Raw genomic sequence first — 21914 nt, forward strand, 5'->3', positions numbered from 1 at the left:
TTGAGAGTTGGGGCTCCACCTGGAAAGAAGTTTTCGGTGCAACAACTTTTTATCCCACCACCACCACTACTCCCGTTCTATCTGGCATTCTTTCCTCAATACCTACCATAGTCGCTGACACATTCCCGTGGCACCAGCGTTTGCCCAACGGCAGCCAATTTACATTGAAATCTTCTTCAGACTCGGACTGGTTGTTCCCATGCACCGAGAACACCAGGGCTCGAGCATTTTTATTTTATTTTCCTGCTCTGCGTCCCCATTGTGCAAAAGTAGTTGAACTATTTCAATGCACCCACATGCAGCTTAGCTCGACAGCCACTGCAGCATCTTCAGGTGCACCTAAGTTCCCATTCCCTATCCTTATTTTCCCGTGCGGGAGTGGGATTAAAAGGGGCGTGGCCCATCCCCAGTGGTGTCTATATCTGCAGGTGTTTGTCCTCCTTCGGAGTAGGGATCTGCCCCCTTTGGGTCTAATTTCGTTGCAGCTAGAGTTCTTGTTTGCGTCTTATGAAAATATATACTGTGGGCACCAAGCTTTATCTGTGAAGATAATTTATGCCTTAACTTAGCTAGACCCTCTGCAGCTTCTAGGTAATTTTTTCTGATTCCGACTGGGTTATGATGGGCTACAAATTGTTATAGAAGAATAGTGATATCAAAAAAATTTTCCAAAGTTTTGCATAAAAGTTTTGGATGGCTTGCGTACGTTTTTGCTATGTCGATAGAAATTTGGAAAACCAATAATAAAATAAAAAAAGCAAAACCTTATAAATATGTGGGCCAACCGTTTGGGACGGTTTGTGGGCACTTGATTCCGCTTCACTAGGAAAAATCTCAACTTTCTAGTTTTTATAGTTACCGAGATCACAGCGATCGAACGGACATGACGAGATCGACTCGGACAGTAAACTTCATCCAAAAAATATACATACTTTTTTACGAAGGTATACCTGCCGTCATACTCTACGAGCACGAATAAATTTAATATTAGCATACACCATTATTAAAAGAAGTACATATGTATTTCAAAATGTGGCATACTTTTGAACAGCATACCGAACACTGTGCAGGAATGATATTTCCGCGCGGATAACTAGCGCTTTGAATTAAGCTTCACATACACAACCAACTCGAACTAAAAGTTTGTCAAAAAGAAGGCGGAGTGAAGCCATGCAAACTCCAGAGCTTTGTGCAATTTAAGTCGTAGCGAAAAGAATAAATTGCATAAAGCGCGGAAAGTTTTGCAACTTGCCCCTATTCTCCAACCCCTAGGGATATATTTAAGCAGATTGATGACAGTGACTGAAACCAAATAACTCTTTTTTCAGCGCCTGATGGACTCCGCCGAGCAGGCAGCCCTATCAGAGCTGGAGGGCCAGGGGCAGGCGGAATCCCCGTTGGGCGGACAGCAGCACTACGATGCCCGGCGGATCAACGAATACAATGCCGATGGGAAGCTGGCGGACGGAGCCCGCCACATGGACATCCGGTTCATGCGGCGCTTCGAGCGCCTGCCGGTCAATCTCAGTCTAAGCTCGATTCTGGTCCCGCACGGCGTCGACTTGGATGAGCCGGACGTGAAGTCGTCGCTGCAGTGGAGCAGCCATTTGGATCCGCTGTTCCAGAACAACTTAGAGCAAGATCCGGCATTATCGTGGCAATACTTCGGCTCCTCCACAGGCTTTCTGCGCCGCTTCCCGGGCACCGCCTGGCCTCCGGAGGGCTCCAAGGGCAGCAAGCTCATCCACGACTTCCGCACGCACAATTGGTTCGTCCAGGCCGCCTCGTCGCCCAAGGACATTGTGAGTATATATTATGTTATATTATATTTTTGTTATTGTATATACTACCGCTGCTGTGTCACGAAAACTATAAAAATTATATATATTTGGAATTAATCAAAAGAGCATATTAAATATTTAATAAAACTTTAATCTTAAAAAAAACTATTTGTTACTTAATTTTTGTTTTAAGTTTTCCACGACCTAAACTAGGAAACCAACCGTTATGTTTTGTTTTTCAGACTGTTATTTTGTATTACTTAATTATACGTTTATGTTACTATTAGTATAAGCAAAGTTAATGATGAATGATAAATCACTGACTGGACTTGGGCCTTCTTCCAATCAGATGATTCTTTTGGATGCATCGTCGAGCATGACAGAGAAGTCCTTCGACCTGGGGATGGCCACCGCCTTCAACATATTGGACACCCTTGGTGAAGATGATTTCGTGAACCTCATTACCTTCTCAGAGGTGGTAAAAACCCCAGTGCCGTGTTTCAAGGACCGCATGGTTCGGGCCACGCCCGACAACATCCAGGAGATCAAGTCCGCGGTAAAGGCCATCAAGCTGCAGGATACGGCGAACTTTACGGCGGGTTTGGAGTACGCTTTCAGTTTGCTGCACAAGGTAAACGGTTCATATATTCATGGTTATAGCAAAATTAACGAGTACCCCGATTTAGTACAACCAATCTGGGGCTGGGAGTCAGTGCAATCAGGCCATCATGTTGATCACGGAAAGCACCTCGGAGTCGCACAAGGACGTTATTAAGCAGTACAACTGGCCACACATGCCCGTCCGAATATTTACCTACCTGATTGGCAGCGATTCCGGAAGCAGGAGTAATCTCCACGACATGGCCTGCTCGAACAAGGGATTCTTCGTCCAGATCAACGATTACGATGAAGCTCGCCGAAAGGTGATTGACTATGCCCTGGTGATGGCTCGTCCAATGATCATGTACCAGGCGGACCATCCGGTCCACTGGAGTCCAGTGTTTGTGGCTGGTAAGTCCGGAGGACTTGGCCGCGATTCGGAGTACCAGCGACGCCTGGTGACGACAGTTTCAACTCCGGTCTTCGATAGACGGAACCATTCGGTGCGCGTTGCCAATCTGCTGGGCGTGGTGGGCACCGATGTTCCCATCGAGGAGATCCGCAAGGTGATCCCCCAGCACAAGCTGGGACCGAATGGCTATTCGTTTATCGTAGATAATAACGGACGGGTGCTTTACCATCCGGATCTGCGTCCTTTAGGCGATGCCAACCAGTATATCGACCAGCTGAAGCCCAAGTACGCCTCGGTCGACATCACGGAGTTGGAACTGCCGGAGACGGAGTTCGGCAACAATAACGAACCCATTGAAATAAATAAGAACCTATTAAACGAGGTGGGTAACAACATTTATATTTTATAACATGATTTATTCTAAATTTGTTGTTTCTTTATAAGATGCGCGGTGACATGATAAAACCGAAGGAGGGGGAGACAGAGTTCACTGTGATGAACCATTACGATGAATCAAAAAGGGTTTCGACCAGGACGCATCGGTACTTCTACGGCCCTATCGAGGATACACCATTCACACTGGCTATTGTGCTCCCGGAGAAATACGGTAGCCATGAGTTTGTCTCCCAGCAAGAGATTCGGCATTCGCGTAACAATGGTAAGTTTATCTGGAGTACCCTTCTGATTTTCCAACTAATACACTTCTTTCTTTTCAGTTACTGAATACTTTAGAGGAGACAACTGGCGCGTACATCCCGACTGGGTATATTGTGAGTACAATAGCGTGAGTGATCTGGAGAAGGAAAGAGAGAGCTCCGGTGAGTACTCCTCGCGCGATCAGGAGCCCAGTTTCGGATCGCCGGAGGAGCAGGTATTGCACTTTCTGTCTCGTGCTGGACGCCCCGGCTGGAAGTGGATGTCGGTAAGCAATCTGACTTGGGAGAACGGGTTCTCTCATGGTGGCTATCTCAGCTGGCTACTTTACTTATACGAAAAATCTCGTCTTGAATCAGGTTCGACCTAAGTCGCCGCAGCCACATCACAACATGCACAGTGGCTCCAACGGCAATGCGCCAGGATCGAGCCACTTTGGATCGCAGCACCAAAACTCTCAGGGATCTCGCAAGGCTGAGCCGTACTTTTGCGATCGAGCCCTCCTCCAGAGTTTGGTGCGCGATGCCATGGTAACTGATGGACTCGAGAGGAACACGACTGGATCCTCCAGCGGAAAGGAGGATAAGCAGTAAGTTTGAATGGAATATAATAGATTTCTCTTTTTTTTATTTTTGTTTTAATAAACCACATATTTTTGTCTGTATTAAAGTTTTTTTGTTCTTCCAAATTAAGTATGTGCAAGTTATTTATTATTATTAGTTTTAGACGCACACTTAAAATATTTTTGTATATACATTTATTTAAAAGTTTAAGAATGATCTCTTAATTTTTTGTCGCATTTTACTAAAGCACAAAAACCATTTTCTCTCCGCATATATTTTCCTCACTCTATTTCTATAATGGCAAACACTTTTTCTGTTTTGCTAATCTCTGCACTGTCTCACCTGAATAACCATAATCTAAAATTTTCCATAACGCAAATAATTTGAAAATGTTTATTTGAACAAATGCAACTTAAACTGATACGCACCACTCTTATATGAATAATTTCTATAGTCCCATCGCCACATTGATGGCAATCCTAAAGAGGTAAATCGAAGAGTAATTTGGTTAAAGTTGGAGTAGAATAAAGAAATGCAATCGCTTTAGAGGACCAGCCACATGAAGAAGGCTTGAATAAACATTCCTTAGAAATATCTTGCGCTGGCCCCAATTGATTTGAACCTTATAGATTCAAATGAAACTTTAATATATTCATGTTTAATCTTAGGCAAGGCTACCAGAAGTTTGTGGTCGCTACTTCTTTCGTGGCTACGAGATCGGGTCTCCTCCGGTGGATTGATCATGTAAAGCGACCTGAGGATACCCCCGAGCCGTTAGTATTCAATTTATTTGTAATAATTTGTGAAGCTATCTTAATTGTTTTCTACTCCATGTTCTAACAGTCACTTCAGCGAAGATAATGTTAGAGCCATGGACACATCCTGGTATAAGAGGGCCATTGACCAACATTCGGTGGAACCAGATAGTTTTGTATACAGCGTTCCCTTTGGATCGGGCTATGCCATTAAGTCGAACGCCACTCTGGTGACCGCCTCCCATGCCATATTTGTGGAGCATCGAGGTCACAAAGCTGCAGCCGGAGTTGTGGGTCTGCAGTTTCAGCACGATTCTTTAGCGAAGCATTTTATAAACATCACCTCAGCCGTAAGTGTCTTATTAATTTATAATAATTATTATTATGGTTTAGGGGTTTTATTGAAACTTTTATCCTTTTAGTGCACTGGAATGACTGGTTGCAAGAGAACCTGTGCTTCGGACAATTTGGACTGCTATGTTCTAGACAACAGTGGATTTGTGATCATATCCGAAGAGATGGAGCACACGGGCAAGTTCTTTGGGCAGATCGATGGCACCATTATGGATTCCTTGGTGCAGGATCGCATCTACAAGAGAGTTACGGTGAACGATTATCAGGGTGTCTGCTCCGATGCGGATAATCCATATACGGCTGCGGGGGGAATTTTAGAACCCAATCGCCTTGGATCCTGGTTTTTCAATCACCTTTTGGCCCTAAGTGCCGCCTGGTTGTCCCTTATTCCTGCTTCGCTGCGTGCTTGGCCGCAGGAAGAGTATACTTATGACAACGAGGATGTGGTTTTCGTGGACAACAATTACTCTGATGAATACGAGTTCGGTAATGAAAACGAATACAATATGCAGGTGGATCAGGAAATGGACGAATTCTTCACAACAGCCGACGTGGTGAGTAGAAATTTCATTTTACAAATGGATAGGATCTGCAAATAAAACATTTTTATTATCATAGGAATATACGACACCACCGCCTAGACAGCATAAACCTCACGTTGGACCTAGATTTTCACCAGACCCTCACAATGCCAGACGTTGCGATCTCCGCACGGATCTCTATATGCTTCAGCCGGACCGCCTGAATCAGGGTGGTCAAAACAATCCACTCAAAGTAAATAAAGTAAATGAAGAAACAAACTGGAAATGTAATAAAATGTCTCTATTTTTCAGGGTAAACTAACCAACTGTCATGTGTCTGGATGCGAGCGTCCTTTCAGCGTTCAAAAGATCCCGCACAGCAATCTGATCCTGTTGGTGGTGGACACCTTGTGTCCATGTGGCTCCAAGCAACTGGACATTGAGCCCTTGGAGGAGGCGGGCGTAATCGGTGGGTAATACTGGGATGTATATGAAGAAACCATTCTTATTTTTTTTTTTTGAATTCTAGGAGCCTGCAGTACGAGACGCCAGGGACAGGAGCAAGAGTCCCGAAGGCGCCCCAAAAAGTGCATCAACTATCATCCGGAGGAGATCGAAATACAGCAATGTGGGCGTGGTAGCACCCTGCTGCACATGTCTGGATCGGTGATTGTGGCCCATCTTTTGATGGTGACCGTGACCTTTGTGCTGGCCAACGCGTGATATGAGTACTAAACATATTTTGGAAACTAAGTTTGCACTAAATATGTGTTGAAAGAAAATAGCGGATGAGACCTTAAGGGCACCAGAATTTCTTTTCGAAGGAAATAAGCAGTTTGAGTTTGTTAATTTGGGGTAGAAGTGAAAGCTGTTAGAAAACCTCTTGCCACTGAACCTGGTAAGAGAAAAATCAAATATTTATTAGAAGATTTGCAAACGAGCAACGTTTAATGATAACACTATCGAGTTTATATCCTTATGTTTGTAGACAATAATTTCCAGGACGATTAGAAAAAACGATAGCTAAACATAAATTCTGTATGTATGTGTGCAATACGATTAGCATTTAAAAAATAATTGTTTAGTCCAAAGCTTTATAGATCGAACTTTTCTTTAAAAATTATTAATTTATTTAATCATTCAATATGATGCGCAATTTCAAGAACCAGTGCAAAATAAATAAATAAATGTAATAATGAAGGTAAAATAGTTATCAGTCGGATTATGTAAATAGTATCAAAAATATTCAGCATGAGCAAAATTCCTACCGATAAATAATTCGTTTCTTTCCGGTTTTTTTGTCGTACAACTTAAATACTAAATAAACGGAGTTACTTTTGCACTCAACTGCGTACGCACAAATATTAAGTATTATATATTTTACAACCAAATAAAATCGAATTCACTGAACAAATGTAAGACTTGAAATACCCGACAGCAATGTAAAAATAACAAAAACACATTAAGAACAAAAGCAAAACCAGAAAAAATATGTAGGCAGTTACATATGTATATGGCTGACAACCAAATTTGAACAGAAACAAAACGAATACAGAAGAAAACCAAGTTAATTATTATATAAATATTTGATTAGTTTTGCAGAAAACACAAAAAAAAAGAACAAAGTGGAGAGGGAATAAAAATTTATTTTATATACATTTTTATACAAACCTCATTCATATAACAAATAGCGAAGCGCAAAAACCAAATCAACTAGTTTAATTGTTTTAATTACATTAGACTATACAGTGTGTTTTCTGCGTTTCCTTTTGTTAAGTTATTAGGTCTACATAGAAATTTACATATCTATCGGAGTTCTGAAATAAAAATACATTTCTTTTCCAAACTAATAAACAACACTATATAAAAAGCAAATTACATGAAACACTTACATATTCACACCGACACTCAATCTCACTCACTTTAAACACAAAAAAAACACTTACAAAAATATACCAAATATAAAGAAAGAATATTTTCTGTGTCTTAAACTTGTATAAAAAATGTCTTCCATTACAAATACTTAACGAAAATGAAATCCATACAAAGTAAAACAATTTATAAATCAATACCTACTAATTAACTAACACTAAAAAATACGATTATATAAGGAAATATATATATATATTAAAACATTTAACTCAAAAAGTCATTAACCAAGCATACACAATTTCAAAAGTTTCGCTCCGCTCCTCTTGTTTAGCTTTAAGCTGAAAGAGGGCAGAGGAAACGCAAAAAAAAATGGAAAATAAACATTCGTACACCCATTAGAAGGTTAGACAATGTAGGTAGTTAGGGCTGGCTAATGGGCGGCACCGGCAGGAAGGGGAGCATTGAAAGGAGGATCATACAAGCATTAGAAGAAGAATTAGCAGAATATTTAATATATAGCAAATATGTAATAAACTCAAATTTAACATACAACCTAAACCGAGTACTCATTTGTAAGTCATAACTCATAAGAGCTGTTTGTTAAACGTTAATAATGTCGATTGATTGGACGGTGTGGCAGTACGAAGGTAAGACACCAGTGCGTATGCGTAATCTGAGCTGGAGTGCGTGCATGATTGGATGTTTAGTGATTGTTTGCGTGTATGGCTGGGAACCTTGACTGACTTTAAGTGGCGTGGGTGGGAATGTGTGGGAAACGACAATGGAAATACCTGGTAGGCCACCGAAGGCAGAACACAATACACAGTACAGTTAAAATCGCTATACAACATTTGCCCTTTTTTTTCCCACTCTGCTGGTATCTTCCGGTATCAGCTACATTCTCACTCACTCCTGTTCACCATAAACCCACTGTAAAATGGCATTCAATTTATTCGCATAACTTCAACTCGAAAGTAATAAAAGTATATGTATTCAACTTTTTGCAAAACGGAAATTCCATATCAAACACACAAAAAAAATTATAAATAACACGAAATTGATATCTACTGATTTATATAATAAAATAGTAATGTTCTGCAAGATTTGCTATGTTTGTTTATTTTTATAAGGAAATCGAATGTTTGTATATGTAGTCCATAATTTTCTAAAGGAATATGAATATATTGAGAAACACGAAAACAAAGCGAAGTAATCTTTATTGGTCTTAATAAAATGTAAAACCAAAGGAAAAACAATTATACTAATATTATTAACTTACGATTTAAATCAAATTTTTTGACATGCGATTTTTGCTTTTTGGAAATCGTGCTTTTTGCTAAAACAAAACTACAAGAAAAGGAAAACAAAACGACCTACTATTAAAATATGAACTCACTTTTGCTCTCTATAATCCCTATATACAAGCATCTTTTCATATGGAAAATTTATATAAAACCATCCGAAACAAAACGAAAACAAAAAGAATCTCATATATACCATTTAATAAAAAATGTCCTTAAATATTCATCTCTCTCACCTCACACAAGAAAGCCGTAAAGTTAATTTTTCATGATTTGCCGTTCCTTGCTTACTTTAATTTTTCTCATTTTAATTACCATATTTAGAGTTGAATTGAGACCGAGAAACATATTAGACAAAATCTGACAACTTAGCATTTATGAAATATTAAAAAGCAGAAACATTTACTGACTTAAATTTAAAAGAAAAGTCATCTTATCAAGTACTAATCATTGTAAAAATTCTGTTATTGCTGTCGAACATTAAAATTAGACTAAAATAAACCCAAAGCAACTTTTAAATTGTACAATTGTTGTTCCATTAAATTTGTCATTATGAGATTTGAAAATATAAAATTTAAATACAGATGAAAAGCAGTATGGAATACATATAAATACGTACACACATGTAAGTCATTAACATGTTCCAGAGACCCACAAAATGGCGGAAAATAACTATCAAAATTGTTCAAAAGGGCTTAAAATATGGATAACAACAAATTTTATTTGTTTTACAAGAAATCTCACATTAAAATACGGTCACCAATGGCACATCTTAACCTGTTATTTTGTACAAGAAGTCTACAAAGAATTTTGCGTAATAGTTTACAAAACGTGAAACTATTTAACATTAGTCAAAATAAACACACATTTGCGAAAGTCTAGTTGTTAAGGGAAAAATAACAAAGTAAACCGCATACTTACATAAATTAACTATAAATTAATATAAACTTGCTCATTATTCTAATTACAAACTGAAAATTATATGTAAATGGTATACATAAATAATATATTTAAAACCATGTTAAGATTAACATTAAACAGGAAGATGAACAACTAAAAATATTATAAATACATAATATAAACGAAAAAACAGAAAAAGCGCATAAAGAAGCAGAGAATGAAGAAATAAATGACAAAAAGTATTATAAAATAATTAGCCTTAGTTTTTTTTATTGTGAAAGGGAATTTTTTGTTGTTAAAAACTATCTACCTTTTCTTCAAAAAGTTTATTAAAGGCTTATAAAAAACCCACCTCCATTATTAGAAGTCCGTTGCATCATGTAGATGGCGCCATAATAAATGTGTCTCGTTGGTGGAGCCATCTATATAAAATGTTTTTTTTTCTTAACATCTATATACATATATATGTATATTAGCCAACTAAATATAAATTCAAAGCAAGTCTCTTGTTAAACATTTTGGGTTGCCATTTTTGAACGCCAGCGTCACCAGCATGTGAAGTTTTTTATTAAGCTTTCTCTAAAGCTGTCATTTGGTAAGGAAAATGGCCGTGCAGGTGGCGCCAGTATATCTTTTGCCTGCATTGTTAAACATAACCCACCCTCAAACGAAGCAACAGCACGGAATCAAAATGCATTGCAATGCATTGCGAGCATCATTAATGACGTCCTGCACTTCCGGTACGCAATTACGAATGGCAAACACAATTCAAATGCCAAATTGCGATATAGAAGTCTGTTTTTGTGGCACGTGATCCTTCCCCAAGGATAAGCTCAAATTATAAATTTGGTAATCAACTAAATTTCGCATAACTGTTTAACTTATTTATAAGGCCGACGCAAACATACACCATCTTATTGAAAAACTTGTTAGCCAAACAAAACGGGCCTGCAACTGTGGAGAATATTTGCACTCTATGTACTGTCAACAAAATTCAAATCAAATAAACTATAAATGTCAGTGGGAGTGGGACTTTAGTTTCGGCTTGAGCTGGCTGCCATTGTGTTTGAGTTCGTGCTGAAATCGTTATCCTGTTACTTGTCATTAATTCGACCCTTCGTGCATATTGTTACTCCTGTCATTATTGCCCCGTATTGTTGCCATTTCAGCTCTGTGCGTCGAGCCGTTAAATTAGCCGCTTATCAATTATGTATTTGAATTTAATTGGCGAACTAGAAGGCTCCCGGGACTCGTTGGCAGGCCTGAGCCTGGATTGAACTTCACATAGATTTATCATTGAACAAATAAATTTGCTTTTAAACTAGCAAAATTTTATTGCATTCATATATGTACAATATGTAATTAATTAAAACACGTGTACTTTATGAAGAGTTTCATTGAATTCAATCTGAAGGCTTCACGGTCACTTGTTATATAGCTACTGTTAAACAAGATTCTGATTTCATACCCAGAGGCTTATGAAAAATATTTTTGGAAAGCAAACAATACAATATTTAAAATATAGAACTAATCAATTAAAAGATGTACGACTGTGAAAATTAGTTAACGCAAAAGAATTATACTTTTTTCTCGACATGCAAATTAAATAAATCCAAACAGCGGGCAAAAAAATCAACGGTTTCCATTTTATTGGGAAACGATTTGAAGAACGACTAAAAAGAATTCTTGGCTTTTTGTGTGTGGCTGCAATTGCATTTTGTGTGATTTCGGTTATTTGTCGTGGTTATTTGCTCGACACTGGCCAGCCAGCCTGATTTATTCATTAAATAATGTGTGGGGAGCCGCCGTAACCCTTATCCCTACGTTCGGGTGTGTCCTCATGCGTCATGATTTTCTATAAATAAATTGATTTCAGTTTTCAACATTAATTTAATAGTTGTTGTTATGGGTGTGTCCAGTGGTTTGGCCAGTGTTTTCATTGTTATTGCAATTGGCTTGGTTGTTGGTAACTGGGATCTGTTGCTGCTGATGGTTACATTTTGTAATTTCATTTTCGCATGGCTCTGCGGATTCCGGCAATTGAGCATTATGCAATGCATTTACATATATGCATGAAATCGTTTAATTGCAATTCAGATGATATAATTTTTTCGATTTTGGTTTTAACTGTTTGCATTGTTTGCGACCAATTTGCAACAGCATTCCGCCATTTTGTATTTGCATACCGAATGGTAGACACTTTTGATCCTCCTCATAATCGTTAAGCAAACGATTCCATTTACAATTTTTACGATGTTCGTCGTTAATAAAGCATAATATGTTGACCTCAGAGCTCTCAATGCTACTGCGCCAGCCATAATTCTGCGCTCAGTTTTGCTGCGGCTTCTGCGGATTGCTTTCGCTTTTGTTGCTTTAACCGCTAAAAGCAATTTGCAATTGCACTTGTTTATGGTTGGAACTGAGCTCCTGGCGTTAATTTGACGTATTTGGCTTAGCAAACGGAACTGAAAGGATTACTTAGTGAAGGGAGCTTAATGGATAACATAATGGAATGCACGTCGGTTCAACAACGATATTTAAAAATTATTAGCCCAATAAAAATTCTAAATTCATTTTCTTATTACTTATTACCGATAAATAAAGATATTGCGGCTCTGCTATCGGCGTCAGTAAAACTCTTGCAGGTTTTAGAATTCCCTAAATGGCTAACGGGTAATTTCAATCAAGGATCAAACTACTGAACTCCTTAAGCCCCGACCATTGAGCTTTCCAAACTTTCTCCGTGCCGTCTTGACATATAAGCAACCAGGAACGCAGAAACAATTTAATCAATCAATGTGCAACTATATAATAAGGCACAAATCTGACGGTAGAACAGCCTGCTTGACTTTCGAAAGTTCCATTGCGTAAATTGATAAATCCTTTAATGTTGCGCCCACACACGAACACACGAGGAACCTAGAAACCGGAGCATGGTACAGGGTACATCCGTACAACTGTACTCTTGGGCACGACACAATGACATCCACACAGCCATGGGGTTAAGGGAGAAATCAACTTTCGATTTCATCGAATAAATCCACTTTACAGATTGAGACGGCCGTGGCACGTGAGGACATGGGGGAATTTCAATTCCTTCTAAGCACGACGATAGGGACAAACTCATTCAACGAGAGCGAAGACAAAATACGTGCACTGCGTTAGAGCTGCGTTTAAAAGTAGCCCTAATAAATTTACAAGCAAACTATGTAAACCACATTTCTGTACTATTTATTTATGCACAATTATTTGACATATCACATCCTAAGCTATAATAAGCTCATTACATGTATATTAATAAATCTATGGAATAGACAGCCGAATATAATTATGCAAGTCCAATAAAAAATTCAAAAATATTTGTGGTTTTCGTTAAATAATTAACAAGTGTGAAACAATAGGAACACTAATATTTTGGCGAAAGCTGTATGCAGATGGCAGGATGTTGTGCTTGAATAATTGAATTCATCAAAGCTAACTCGCACAATTGTGAAAATGCTCGAGCCACAACCAACGCCAATGCCTGAAGCTACCCGATTTCCCCTTTGAATTTAGTTCTGTAAACTTTCCGCTTACTGTGTGTAGGCTGCCTTTGATGACGGAGACAGCGGCTAAATTCGGCTAAAAGAATGGCGTACAAAAAGATTTGCGAATTGACAAAGTGCAAGTGGGTCTTAAGGCACGAACATGCCAGATGATCGAGTAGGCAGGAGGCAGAACGGCAGGACGGCACCTCATAAGGGAGCACGTGTGTGCGAGTGCCTCTGCCTCTAAGGACCTCCTCGGGCAGGCAACGAAAGACACACTCGCACACAGCGACAAACATCTCGAAAATCCATGTCAGTGTCACGTAGCAGAGTGTGTCCCAAAACAGGAACAATAACAACACCACCGGCAGCCAAAAGCAGCAAAAAAGCTTGATAAAACAACAAGAGGGTTCTCGAGACGATAAAGAAACGGATACTGTCAATATGACTAAACCTAGATACACTAATAGATTTCTTTGGAATACAGACAAAGCCGAGATTTACTAATAGAGTCCAGAAAAGGTAGTAAACGGAAGGTTTTCTGCATAATGATAAGAACTAAAATTGACAGTTCGTGTAGGTAACTTTTGATTTAATGAAATAGTAATTAGAAATTTTTAAAATTATATTATACTGTATTACGTTTTTCGAATAATCAAGTAACTGAATTGCCCGAGCTATTGAGATATTTACTAGAACTGCACCCTCATCCATATCCAATTTTTTGCCCTCATTGTTTTTCCTGCTGATTGGTGTCTTTGTGTTTTTTCCCATTCTGAATTCCTATTTGCCTTTATATCTAGCTTTCCTGTTCATCACAGTATCTCAAGCTTCATTGGCATACCCGGAGTCTCAAGAATATTTTCTGCTCGCATTGCGTATACGCCACGTTGCACGCACCGTTGATTAGGTCGCTCGTTTTTCGTGCTTAATCAATTATGCGATGTTGGCAAATTCACGAAGCTTCTCGAGTTATTTTCGCTAATCACTGGAATTCAATAAACTTAAGCCTCAAAGCCTCTAGAGATGACGAACTTCATTCACGGAGTCCAGAATGGCTTACGGTAGCTTCAAGTAGTTTTATGGATGCTGGACAATTTTTCCAGCCCTTTCTGACCGGGTCATTTTTCATTCTGATGAAAATATTGATTTCGATTCTCTTTCACCCATTTTCATCCGCGGTCGACGTGATGCTGATGTCTGTTTGTCAGTCTAACGATTGCTCCTTCAGTGGTTACCTAGCCCTCAATGAAAACGGGCAACTTTCCCCCGATTACATTCGTTTGCCATCGACCCATCAGTCCTCATCCTCGTCCTCGAGCCGATGCCCCTTCAAAGATTTATGAGTTGTCCGCCTCGAAGTTGGGGAGGCAAATGAAATATCGCCAGTGGGCAAATATTTGCGATACGGAAGGCGCGTGATTCGATCAGGAGCCAAACGCAACGAGGTGAGCTTGGAACCCAGTTCCACACAAACCGACCCAAATCAATGGCCAAGCACCGCGTGCACCTGCGATGTACAGTGGGCCTAAAGGAATAGTAAACTTTTTTTTCGAGAATTAGCCCATTTTCAAGTCTTTGGCTAACTGCAAGACGAGTATATATCTAAAATTATAAATTTAACGAAAGAAGTACGAATTTTGTATCAACCTAAACGCGTCCACCCGAATACGACTACGAACAAATATTTATCGTTAAAAAATATTATCGTTAAAAATATTTATGACTTATGAGTGTACACCACGGTGTATAGTTTAAATATTTAACATTGCTTAGCTTCTGCAATTGCGACTCCTGGCTGACAGGTAATAAGGTCATCAAAACGCTCGATGCGGTTTGGTCGTCTGATTTATGAAGTTGTGTCGTCAGCATGGAGCAAGCCAAGCCAGAGGCAAGATGGTTACGGGGATGGTGGCTTTTGGGAGGAGGGTGAAAAGTGCAGCCAGCCAGCCGTGACAACTCAATCGAGGACAGCGCGCATACGCCACGTTGTTCGCAGTCACCTTTGGGGAATGGAATCGGAATGGGGATGCCAGGGATGGCAAGGATGTGTCGCTTGGTCAGTCAACGATTTCGCCTTGTGCTCTCCTCCTACCGGTTGCATTTTTTGGAAAGCGATTTATAAACGTTGCAAGCATAAATAAACAAACAGATGCTGGAACAAAAAATAAGACCTGGAAGGACACCGCATAAAGTACTGAATGGCAACATGTGCCTGGCCTTCGTTTTTCGCGCTGTATTTATTTACTTTTGCTCTTTTATAAAATATTTTTTAATGCAGCCACAGGGCTGCCAATTTGTGCAGATTTATAGAGGCTGCCAACGTCATGGCTCCCGGGAATAAAACCGACAAAAAATACATAACCAACGCTCTCTGTTGACAATCGCCACAGGAAGTGGGCAAGCAAGTTGCCAAGGATGCCAGAAATGTGGATGTGCATGGTTGTTGCTCGTGCTGCTGCTGCTGCTACTGCTGCTGCTACAAAAGGGTCATAACTGATTGCTGCAAACACTTACGGGGGGATGTGGAGCATGAGGGGTTACAGGACACTCGCCGGTTGAATGGACAGCAGCGGCCAGCGGAGAATAGCGTAAGAGCAGGACAACGGACGAGGGACAAGGACAATGCTGCGCATTGAATGAGCATTTGATGGCTGTTTTTACAACGACTTTTGGGAATTCGGGTTACTCGTACCTCAAGAGCCCCTCAAACAACATCTGAAGAGTTTTAGAGTCAGCATGGAAACTATTTTCCAGAACTTTCTAATGTTTAGCAACAGTCAGATAATGCAGTTAATAATGGTTTTTGAATTCTCAATTTTAACTCTGTAACCAAGGACAGTTGTGGGATGTTTTTTTTAACTTTTCCATTGCACTTACTTTGAAAAACGAATAACTTATGTATCTTTAATTATTAGGCTAAAACACTATGAATAATACCGTGCAAAAGATGTATAAAGCATTTATAATTTAATTTAATTGTTTTCTCTGTATTGCAACACATTATTTTAAATATTCGTGGAATAACCTCGGAGCCCCGAGAGTATTTGTGTCAGTAAATATTGAGGGGATAATAGATTTAGTATGTTATGCCTGACATGGCTGTCAGCCACTGGCTGATGCTTTCCTTGGTTTATGGTTGTTTGGCCTTTTGTGCCGTGGAGACTGCAATGGAATTGCACTTCACCCATCGTCTGGCCATCGCTGTCGCCATGGTCATCATTAACATTGACCAACGTCATCGACATCGTTCCAGGATGTGGTGCAATTTGTTGCTGCTGTCGCTGTGTAAGTGGGCGTGACTGTCTGCCAAATATGAGCACCGGAAATTAGCACACAACTGCCACGCCCCCTCCCTGATATGAGGGCGAAAATTGAATGGACATCGGACCGACCCCTGGACGTATAATTACTTTTGTCCCTGAACGGGGACAAGTGCTTTTAGTGACCAACAACTGCCAGCAATCCATCCCCGATGACCCGGCGAGATCACCGGATCTTAATTAACAAAGGGCCTCAAATTAAAGGCTAATCACCCACTTGACCACTTTGTCCACTTGACCTGGAGCAACGAGTTCGCTATGAGCTCCAGGGTGCGGTCTTGGATTTATGATGCATGGCAATCAAGCCCTTCACTACTTCACACACACTTAGGCAATAGCACCCCTTTCCAGTTTTTTATTTCCATTAAACAAAGATCTTTGCCAACCCAACTGCAAATTAGACGAAACTAACTTCAACAAAGACTAGGCAGAAAATTATAAAGATGGTGATGGTCATCAATTACGAACTTGTTGAATATATTAACTTAATATTTTCATATTCATTCGTTATCGTTTAACGGACTTAGTATTACCATCTACGCTTGAAATCAAGAAATATTTCAGTTCTTCTCGAACGTTCAGAGAGAGAAATGCTGTAGAGTGCGAAAAACTTTTACCACATATCGACAACACAGGGAAAGTAAAGGAAAAGTGAAAAGCAAAGCACAGATGGAACTTTGCGTGCTCTTGTGCATCGGGCTTTTGTGAGCTGCAACTTCAATTGCGCCCATTTTGAAAATCAGAAATATGCGAGGGTATGGGTTCGGGTTCAGCGTGTGTGTTTGGCATACATTAGCTTCTCTTGTGTGTGCTGCATACATTTAGGCGCAGCGCAGTGCAGTGCAGTGCACAATTGCTTATGAAATTGAGCAAATAAAATTGTGGAATGCTGTAAAATGGCAGCTAATGAGCCGTGTTGCACTTAGAGGTTAATGCGAAAAAGGCTAAACTTCCTGGAGTTTGTTCTTGCACTTCAAAAAATGCATGGTTTTTAAAGACTTATAGAAATTGGTTATATATTCTTTTACGTTTTCTGTTTAGATAGTTTGTAAAAAGATTGTGGTGCCAGAATTTTGCATGACGTACAGTTTTTCTACGTTCACTTTTAACTCTACAGAAAACGTGAAGTTTTTATGATTAGCTTGAAAAATATTGAGGAAGCCATGAATAATAAACACAAAGCTTCCCCTCTTCAGCCTTCTGGAAGGAAACAAACTCATTAAAAGGTTGCCGGCTAGTCAACCAGTCAACAACTTTGGGCCACAAAACAAGCCATTAAAAAATGTTTAGTACATCGACTATGGGAGAGACAGCCACAGAAAAAGCAACAGAAGCGACAGTCAACTGCCAAACAAGTTGTTGGGAGAGAAAAAATAGAAGCACAAAATTGAAGGCAAATGTTTAGTGGAAGTTTAGCAGAGTGGCGAAAAGTTGGAGCAACAGCGAAAAAACACGAAAGTCCCCCGGGCACATTTGAGGGGTTTTCCGCCCCCTTCCCATCCAATCACCCTCACCTGTCACCTGTGTAAAATGCCGCCAACGGCCGAAAGTCCTTCATCCCTGTTTCCTCTGCTTGTGTATCCTTTTGTGCCCTGTTCATGTAAATTGAAAACAGTCGCCAAACGGCATCAAGAAAGCGAATAAGGCAATGAAATGGGCTTTGTGCCCTTGTGTGTAAATTAAAAATTAATTGTCGCCTGGGATAAATTTTCAAATTGTATAAACGACACGATTTGTAGCAATTGTTTGTTAAATAAATTCATTTTTTGAGTCGAACGAATAAAGACTTTATTCACGAGGTAAGCTGGTGCGTCAGCAACAACTTTTTACCCATATAAATGTAAACTAAGTATGTATGTATAGATTAATACAAATAAATATATTTTTATGAATATATTATTATTTACCCTGAGACATTTTTCCACAGTTAGCACAAACATAATCTGGTAAAAGTAGCAGCGTCCAAATGTGTTATCCGCCCACTTTTATACAGAGGGCAGTCGTGTATATCTAGAAATAAACTTCAAAGCATTTAACATCTGTCCATTGACCAAGAACGCACCGACTCGCCGGGGATGTAATCTACACAATGGTATGGCAGAGTTTTAATTGCTATGACACAGCCAAGACACGGCTGACTGGATAAGGGATACCAAGTGGTGACGAAGGGACCGGAATAGGGATTGAGACTGGGATTGGGATTGGTTCCGGGATCGGCTGAGTCCGCTTGCCGTTGTCGTTTTCTAATTTGATAAAGATAAAAATCATTTTGTAAACGCCCTCGACGATGTCGCCGTAAAGTATGCATGGCCCTGACAGACGGGCAGGCCAAGGAACGGACACCGAAAACAGGACACTCCCATTCGAGGACACGCTTTCGCAGCTCCTTGGCTGCCGCTTAATTGAATGCTCATTTCATCGAGGACCAGTTTCTCTACTCTGCAACATCGCTGGGTTTAATTGCATTTTTATTTCATTTCCCAGCAATTATCGCAAGTTCGTGTGCAAATTCTATAAAGCAGAGGAGAAGGAACACAGGCAGAAAGCTTATCTACCATCAGCTAATCATAGGACTTATAAAAATAATACGTTATTTATTGATCAGAACTGCACTTCTTTTAACCTTTTTTTACGCACCTTTATTAAATTTATTTCATTACAAATAGCCATTATGTAAATACAATTAATTTGAAATTGAAATTTTTTAGAACATAATTACACTGTTTAAAGGCTATACTAATATATATGGATAGATATGGATATTGGTTACTTCAATTTTCAAAAAGTAAAATATTTTGTATATATATAAAATATATACGCCTATTAAAGCAAATCTGTATTCTTCCAAGGTGATTTTCTCACAGTGCGGAGTACACTAGCTTGAAGCGTTGAGGATGTGGCACCTGCAACATCCCAAAGCCAAGAGGTCAATCGTGTCATGAGTGTATCTGGGCCATGTGCAACTAGTTAGCAGCTTGTGCAAAAGTGCGGTCCGGTGTCCTGCGAAACCGTAATTAAAGGTAGCCAGGACTTTTAGCCAGCTCCTTGCAGTTCCTGCTGATATTTATTGTCGTAGCTGCGCTTTCTGCCCTCTTATTGTCAGTACAAGTCCAAGTTGCTGCTGTTGCTGTTTCTGCGAGTTGTTAGCAAAGCAATTAGCATGAGTTTGTTATTGCAGCACACGGCAAGCAGTCGGCAGAGAATAGATAGAAAGTTGCAGGGGACACGACGAACATGTCCGGCACCTCCTGAAAGTTTTACACCGAACCCTGGGGCGAAAGGCGCCGCTCCGAATGCCAGCAAATACGAATTTAATTTATTTACTCTGCAGCGGTAAAAGTGCTGGCAAATAGCCATGTAGCGCTTTACACTCCATAAACAAATTACAATTAACTGAAACCTTTGTATTGAATTGGAGGTATATTTGTAGCCGCGGAAACTGGAGGTATAATTGTGCTTTTTATATAACAAAACAAATCATTTATCACACATTACGATAAAGCATTCGAATCTTTTTTAAAGTTTTAAAGCTATGTGTCCAACAATAAATAAAACCAATCAAATAATCTTAATGTACGTAATGCCCCGAAATGAAGTTAAGTAAGGGAAGTGACCCGACCAGTCGTAAGGCTTTGTTTTCAAAGGGCACCCCTTTGATCAACGCTCAACCATTTTCCAATCAGTTTTTCTTACGCCAATTCCCTTTCATATAGAGCTCCATAGGTTTTCAAACCATGGCTTAGATTTAGTGCAACTTTCGCCACCCCAACCCTGTAGTCTGAGCCATCACTTACTGCTTTCTTTCGGGGTAACCTTCAGCACCTTTTAAGCCGCTTGCCATGTCCTTCAATGCCTCAAAAATCCCATTCAACCTCCACCTCCCGGCGGAATCTGTTGCTTTGTTATCCTGGCCCTCTTATATTGCATTTTATTCACTCGATGGGGAGTTCCTACTCCGCTTGGCTTGCATTTCCCTTGGGGGAAATGGGGGTTTGATTTTGGTTTGCTGCTTTTGCCACCGCCAGCTTCATCGTGGATTATGCAAAAAGTTTTTCATTAATGTTGGATTTAGATATTTTTTCACGCTCTGCAACTCTGCTTCCTCAGCCCTCCTGGTGAGAGCATTTTTTGCCAAGCTTCCTCGATTCAAGCTCCTCATTTCCCCACAGCTTTTGCCCAAATCCGCTTTTTTCCTGCGTTTTGGTTGTTGACAACGCAACTTTGGTCCCAGGATACGTTAACTTTTGTGCGCCACAGCGTGTTGCAGCGCCGAGCTCAGTGCAATGAAAGTTGGCACCGCAAAACACAGATACGTTTGGATAGATAGATAGACAACTAGACAAACACTTAACAACAGAAATTCGCTCACAAGTGATCTGGCAAATGGAGAACGAATTAAAGGAAAACGCACCATGATTTCGAATGTCGTTTAGTCCAATTGAATTCTGAAAAGAGATTTTTTAAAATGCAAAGTAGTACTTGTAACCTTTTTTTTCAAATTGGAATATCGACGATAATATTACTCTTTTATCAATAAAATTAAAATAAATGAAATAGTTATTCAAAGATAGTTTAGCAATAATTAACTTTTGTTTTTATATAGTGTCTAGTGACAATTTTATATACATATATACCTATAGGTAAATTCATAATTTTTTTTAATTTATTTTATTAAGTTGTAAGAAGATAGCTCTTAGTTCAGTGCACTGTCACATGCCGTTTTTCTTACATAATTTTTTTTACCCATTGCAACATAACTTGGACCTTCTTTCTTTCCCTATATATATATATATATATGTTTATTCTTTTTCCGTATCTGGTCGGGGTTGTGTGGTTTTTTCTTTGGAGATACTTTTGCCGCTTTGCAGTGCAAATTGTTGGGTTTGTCGTTCTTTTTTTGAGTTTTATTCTTGTGGCATTTTTTGTGCGGTTTTATTTTCCTTTGTGGTGTTTTCGATTTATCTGCAGGCAAGGATTGGGGGAAGGGGGCCTAAAAGGACCCATCTTCTTTCGCGTTTCAGCATTTATTTGAGCGTGTAAACTTTTGCTACTTGAATTTTTCGGGGATTTTCCTGTGGCAATTTCACAGTTGGCCATGCCCCATCCCCACATTCCCTCTTACGTTGCCAACTTTGATAGTTTTGTCAAAAGTTTTTATTGCGATTTGTTGCAGCTGCAAGTCCAAGTCTTGTAAAAGTAATGCTTATCCAAAACGAGAAGCAAAAATTCTGGAATTCCCCAACTGATATTTTTGTGTGTACGAAGAGAATAAGGAAACATTTGAAGTTTTCAAGGGCAATTTGAAAGCCATGTTGTGGGCTCACTAAAATATCGATTGGGGGCAAAGTGCA

At 39.6% G+C, this 21914-nt stretch overlaps 1 protein-coding gene across 2 annotated transcripts in view; it reads left to right on the forward strand.

The window, feature by feature from the left end:
* The window catches only part of LOC6528985 (voltage-dependent calcium channel subunit alpha-2/delta-3), a 39542-nt gene extending 31478 nt beyond the window's left edge, over positions 1–8064 (forward strand). Inside the window, exons 5-17 of one of the 2 annotated variants that reach the window (XM_015198659.2) lie at positions 1329–1802; positions 2131–2412; positions 2468–3175; positions 3238–3451; positions 3510–3715; positions 3807–4036; positions 4465–4497; positions 4679–4783; positions 4854–5115; positions 5188–5673; positions 5738–5893; positions 5953–6109; positions 6170–8064. In XM_015198659.2, the coding sequence (XP_015054145.1) occupies positions 1329–1802; positions 2131–2412; positions 2468–3175; positions 3238–3451; positions 3510–3715; positions 3807–4036; positions 4465–4497; positions 4679–4783; positions 4854–5115; positions 5188–5673; positions 5738–5893; positions 5953–6109; positions 6170–6363 (3507 nt within the window). In that variant the 3' untranslated portion in view covers positions 6364–8064. The remainder of the gene's footprint in view (positions 1–1328; positions 1803–2130; positions 2413–2467; positions 3176–3237; positions 3452–3509; positions 3716–3806; positions 4037–4464; positions 4498–4678; positions 4784–4853; positions 5116–5187; positions 5674–5737; positions 5894–5952; positions 6110–6169) is intronic. The other variant, XM_002089981.3, reaches the window with a different exon arrangement.
* Positions 8065–21914: the final 13850 nt, after the last annotated feature.

The sequence above is a fragment of the Drosophila yakuba genome, chromosome 2L (assembly GCF_016746365.2).
Source record: "Drosophila yakuba strain Tai18E2 chromosome 2L, Prin_Dyak_Tai18E2_2.1, whole genome shotgun sequence".
Classification (NCBI taxonomy): domain Eukaryota; kingdom Metazoa; phylum Arthropoda; class Insecta; order Diptera; family Drosophilidae; genus Drosophila; species Drosophila yakuba.